The sequence below is a fragment of the Miscanthus floridulus genome, chromosome 1 (genome assembly GCF_019320115.1).
Source record: "Miscanthus floridulus cultivar M001 chromosome 1, ASM1932011v1, whole genome shotgun sequence".
Lineage (NCBI taxonomy): Eukaryota > Viridiplantae > Streptophyta > Magnoliopsida > Poales > Poaceae > Miscanthus > Miscanthus floridulus.
Genome location: NC_089580.1, coordinates 58,882,706 through 58,888,346, shown reverse-complemented (window position 1 = coordinate 58,888,346; position 5,641 = coordinate 58,882,706). Strand labels below are relative to the sequence as shown.

The following is a 5,641-nucleotide window of genomic DNA, read 5'->3' as shown; positions in this document are numbered from 1 at the left end:
CCCTAGCGTAGTAAGGATGTGCAGGGAGCCATTGGCATAACTCCTAGGTGAGATTGACCACCTGGCAGAGTGGACTCCCTGAGGGTGCGGGGCTGCTCGGAACCGCGATTCTTGAGTTGTACCAAAGGTGACCTGATGCAACTCTGACGGGGGGAAGCAGGGTTTGTGTTAGGAATACCCCTCCAGCTAGATAGGAATCGATTCGAATCGCCGTCTCTCCCGGATAGTGAGAACTTGACTGAGTAGCGGCAACGTAGATTCACTAAATTTAAAGATATGGTTAAATGGTGATAATGATGATGATGATGATTATGATAATGAGCCATGAAATACCTGATATGGTTATTATTATTTGCAACTTAATTAAGTGATTGATTAATACAAGTGCTAATATAGATGGTAGGTAATGGCTAAAAGTCACTACTAGTACAAGTGGATAATGCTAATGATTACTCAAGCTTTTATGCAAAAAGGTTGTCAACTCAGCTCCACCAAATAAAGCCTTGCATAATCCTTGGTGTCACTTTATTTCTAGTTTATGACGGGTAAGTCTAGCTAAGTACATTTGAGTACTCAGAGTTTATCCCACCATGTTGCAGGTGAAGTTCTCGTCCTATTGAAGATGGTGTCTAACCGCTGGTGGGCTCGGTGACTCTATTTACTTCTCATCTATATGATTTTGTCTGAGGATGTCACTTATGCTAGCAATGTATTTGGAACTTATAGTAATGTAATCATTCGAAAGCTATGTTGTTTTCATTAATCAGTTTTGAAACCCAAACTTGTACTATTATTTGTGAACTCATTTGTAATATTATTTTCGCTGCAACTCTGCGTATGTGATGTGTATTTGCTTAATCACGTGATCTTGGTTGTGATGTTGATTTACCGAGGTCTTTCGGGACACTCGGTGGACTACCGGGTTTATATAAGTGAAAGTATGTGCGCATGTCGACAGAATATGCTCAGTAGTCCACCGAGGGGTATCCCGCGATGGTAGATTTATTGGTGGGGCTGCGCGTAATCAGGAACCAGATGGTGACACAAGGTGTAGAGACAGCGATTTAGACAGGTTCAGGCCATCTGATCGACGCAATACCCTACGTCCTGTGTCTTTGGTGTATTGTATTGATCTATATGTAGATCCGATCTGATAGATCCTATCCGCTAGGGGACCCCTGCCTCTCCTTATATAGTCTAGAGAGATAGGGTTACAAGTATCCTATTTGGTACTATACAATGTCTTGCGGTGCACGCCGAGCAGCGCCGTGCATGCCTTGATCTTGTGGGTCAGGCCACCTCCGATGGTGCGGCCCATGTTTTGGGGGCCATACTCCCACAGCTAGTCCCTGAGCCTAACAGTAGGTGACATAGTCATGTGGTGCCAGGGTCATAAAGTAGAAGACCAGCTAAGCAGGCAGCCAGTCCTCGGGCATAGCCTCAAGATGAGAACAAGCACATTCACCGCAAGGTGAAGTGTGCCCACTTAGTCCCCAAGCCTGCTAGAAGATGAAGAATGAATCTTGTAGCAGGGTCAAAGAAAAAGAAGTCTGAAAGCTTGCTGATGTCGTCTGATATGCGTGTATCAAGACCCTAGACATGCTGCCCATGATTAGCACCCTGATTCGAACAGCATGGAGCAACTTGATAGCACACCGAGTATGCATAGCAAGATCCGAGCACCGAGGAGTCCCCGGCATCGCTGGCGATGACTGAGCACCGAGGAGCGAGGAGTTCCCAGCGTCGCTAGCGATGACCGAGCACCGAGGAGCGAGGAGTCCCCGGCGTCGCTGGCGATGTTCGAGCACCGAGGAGTGTGGAGTCCCTAGCGTCGCTGTCGATGACCGAGCACTGAGGAGTGAGGAGTCCCCGGCATCACTGGCGACGATCGAGCACCGAGGAGCGAGGAGTCCCTGGCGTTGCTAGCGATGTCCAAGCACTGAGGAGCGTAGTGTCCCCAACGTCGCTGGCGATGACTGAGCACTAAGGAGCGAGGAGTCCCCGGTGTCGCTGGCGATGTTCGAGCATCGAGGAGTGAGGAGTCCCCGGTGTCGCTGGCGATGACCGAGCAGTGAGGAGCGAGGAGTCCCTGGCATAGGCGGCAATGTCCGAGCACCAAGGAGTCCTCGGCGTAGGCGGTGAGGTTCGAGCACCGAGGAGTCCCCGGTGTAGGCGGCGAGATCCGAGCACCGACATAGCTGATGATGTCCGTGCGGTGAAGTGTGCCCACTTAGTCCTCGAGCATGAAGTATCCATGCATCGAGGAGTAACTAGTGTAGCTGGCGATCAGTTCGATCAACTGGTCGACGACGGAGTCCATGAACCAAGCGGTCTGACCAGTTGATCGGTGGAGATGTCCGAGCACCAGGTGGACGATAATCCTGCAATACAAACATGTAGAACGGGTAGTACATGATGTAAAAATAAATGAACTCTAGATAAAAATCAGCAATGGTGATGAAACGGCGTATGCAGTTCGGCGATCAGTTGGCATGAAAATATATTTATGTTTAATATAAACCGCTCGAACAGTTAGTATGTAGCTGAGTCTCTAGCCCTAGCTAGCCCATAGTCCATAACATCGAGCACGGAGCCCATGCACGTGTAGGAGAAATAGGCATCACCAAGGAGCCACTGCCGACCACCCATAACGCAGAGGGCAGACGCTCGTGCACGTGTAGGGAGGAACCGAAGACAGGACCGTCTCTGGAGGCATCTAAGAATCAACATGACTGTTCGAGGGTTCAGAAAATCATTTGGAGAGCAAATATGGAGAAAATAGTTCGGAGAAACATTATGGCAATATACGAAGATTGGAGAATATTTAGAAAAATATTAAAGCGTGACTTAGCTTTGGACAGAGCATCTGGTCGGTGACGTATGGTGTTATCTGGTTGGTGTTGACGGCGAGCACCTGGCGGGTGGTGAGTTGTTGGTGAAGATGACCTCAGAGGTGGTTCCGAGATCGGATCTGCTATCGCGGGGGCTAGTGTAGCCAGCGATGAATCGTCATCGTGGACCGACATGGATCTCCACGAGATTGATGACAAGAACACGTTGTTGATTTGAGGTCCATCTGGCTCGCCATGGATCAAGCGCACACCCCTACCTGGCGTGCCAACTGTCGACAGAATATGCTCGGCAGTCCACCAAGGGGTATCCCGCGATGGTAGATTTGTTAGTGGGGCTGCGCGTAATCAAGAACCAAATGGTGACACAAGGCATAGAGACAGCGATTTAGACAGATTCGGGTCATCTGATCGACGTAATACCCTACATCCTATGTCTTTGGTGTATTGTATTGATCTGTATGTAGATCTGATCTGATAGATCCTATCCGCTAGGGGACCCCTGCCTCTCCTTATATAGTCTGGAGAGACAGGGTTACAAGTAAAGTATCATATTTGGTACTATACAATGTCTTGCGGTGCACGCTAAGCAGCGCCGTGCACGCCTTGATCTTGTGGGTCAGACCACCTCCGATGGTGCGGCCCATGTCTTGGGGGCCATACCGCCACAGTGCGTCAACGTGCTAAATGGGGATAGCCATACTTGATCTTGTATAAATTGGGTGGTTCTGTCACAATCTAGTACTCCTGGTCGACGACTGCTGGTGGCATTTCAACCTCGGTCCACTCTACAATGAAATTAGCCAACACCTGGGACTTAATGGCCATCCGAGAGGCATACGTAATGCCCTGACCCTTTAGCTTAAGCGCCCACTTCATGATTCTTCCCGTGGCATCCTGGTTCTAGATGACCTCACCGAGGGGGAAGGACGTCACGACCGTCATCGGATGTGACTTGAAGTAGTGGTGTAGCTTCCTCTTGGCGATGAGGATGGCATACAGGAGCTTCTAGATTTGGGGGTAGCGGGTCTTGGAGTCAGATAGGACCTCGCTAATTAAGTACATGGGGCTGCTATACTTTGAGGGTGTGACCCTCTTCTTCTCGCTCCACTACAGGGCGGTGCTGACCACTTGCGTGGTGGCAGCAATGTAGAGCAGAAGGGGTTCTCCTTCGATCGAAGGAACCAGGATCGGGGCCTTCGTCAGAAGCTGCTTGACCATGTCAAGTGCCTCCTAGGCCTTGAATGTCCATTCAAAGTGGTCGGCCTTCTTTAGAAGTCGATAAAGGGGAGACCTCGTTCGTCGAGGCGCGAGATGAAGCGGCTAAGTATGGCGAGGCACCCTATAACTCGTTGTACCCCCCTCACATTCTAAATCGGGCCCATCCTTGTGATGGCTGAGATCTTCTCTAGGTTGGCCTCGATGCCATGCTCGGAGACGATGAAACCAAGCAACATGCCCCTTGGGACCCTAAAAACGCACTTCTCAGGGTTGAGCTTAATTCCATTTGCTCAGAGTTTTGCGGAGGTTTGCTCAAGGTCGGCTATGAGCTGGTCAGCCTGTTTGGACTTGACCACGGTATCATCTACGTAGGCCTCAATGGTCCACCCGATGAGGTCTCTGAAACACTTGAGCATACAACGCTGGTATGTAGCCCTAGCGTTCTTTAGACCGAATGGCATCATGGCATAGAGAACGATCTGAAGGGGGTGATGAAAGATGTCACAAGCTAGTTGGACTCTTTCATCATGATTTGATGGTACCCAGAGTACGCATCAAGGAAGCAAAGTGTTTCACACTTGGAGGTAGAGTCGACTATATGGTCTATGCATGGCAAAGGAAACAGATCCTTTGGGCACGCCTTGTTGAGACCCATGTAGTCAACACACATCCTCCATTTCCCACTCTTCTTTCATACAAGAACGGCATTGGCTAGCCACTCAGGGTGGTATACTTCCTTGATGAATCTAGCCACCAAAAGCTTTGCGATCTCCACGCCGATGGTCCTATGTTCCCCTCATCAAAGCGACATAGGTGTTGCTTCACTAGCTTAGAGCCTGGGTAGATCTTCAAGGCATGCTCGGTGACATCCCTCAGAATGCCTGGCATGTCTGAGGGTTTCCATGCAAAGATGTCTCCATTGGCACGGAGGAAGCCGATGAGCGCGCTTTCCTATTTGGAGGAAATCATGGTGCTAATGTGAACCACTTTGCCCTTGGGGCTGCCAGGGTCTACGAGGACCTCCTTGGTGCCCTCCATTGGCTCGAAACTCCTGGTCGACCGCTTGGGGTTGGGTGCTTCTTCGGCGACCTCCTTCCTTATGGCCGTGAGCTCTCCGGAGGTAACGATTGCTGCAGCATGATCATAGCATTCAACCTCGCACTTGTAGACACACTGGAAGGAGGTGCCAATGGTGATGACCCCACCTGGGCCTGGCATCTTTAGCTTTAGGTAGGTGTAGTTGGGGATAGCCATGAACTTTACGTAACATGGTCATCCTTGGATGGCGTGGTAGGTTCTGTGGAACCCAACCACTTCGAAGGTGAGGGTCTCCGTCCTATAGTTGGATGGACCCCTAATGGTGATGGGTGGATCAATCTGCCCAAGTGGCATGGCCTGCTTTCCAAGCATGATGCCCTGGAAAGGCGCTCTGGTCGGCTGGATGCACGCTCGATCAACACCCATAGCATCGAGCATCTCGGCGTACATGATGTTAAGGCCGCTGCCTCCATCCATCAATACCTTGGTGAGCCACTTTGTGCCAATGATCAGGTCAACCATAAGCGAGTATC

General features: G+C 50.2%; 1 protein-coding gene across 1 annotated transcript; it reads right to left on the bottom strand.

Moving 5' to 3' along the window:
- Positions 1-5,021: 5,021 nt before the first annotated feature.
- Positions 5,022-5,324, bottom strand: LOC136457378 (uncharacterized). Its single transcript, XM_066457409.1, has one exon. It carries the CDS (start codon positions 5,322-5,324, stop codon positions 5,022-5,024), a length of 303 nt encoding a protein of 100 aa, XP_066313506.1.
- Positions 5,325-5,641: the final 317 nt, after the last annotated feature.

Coding starts and splice junctions, on each gene's coding strand:
- LOC136457378 (XM_066457409.1), bottom strand. CDS start 5,324: ATGGCTATCCCCAACTACACCTACCTAAAGCTAAAGATGCCAGGCCCA.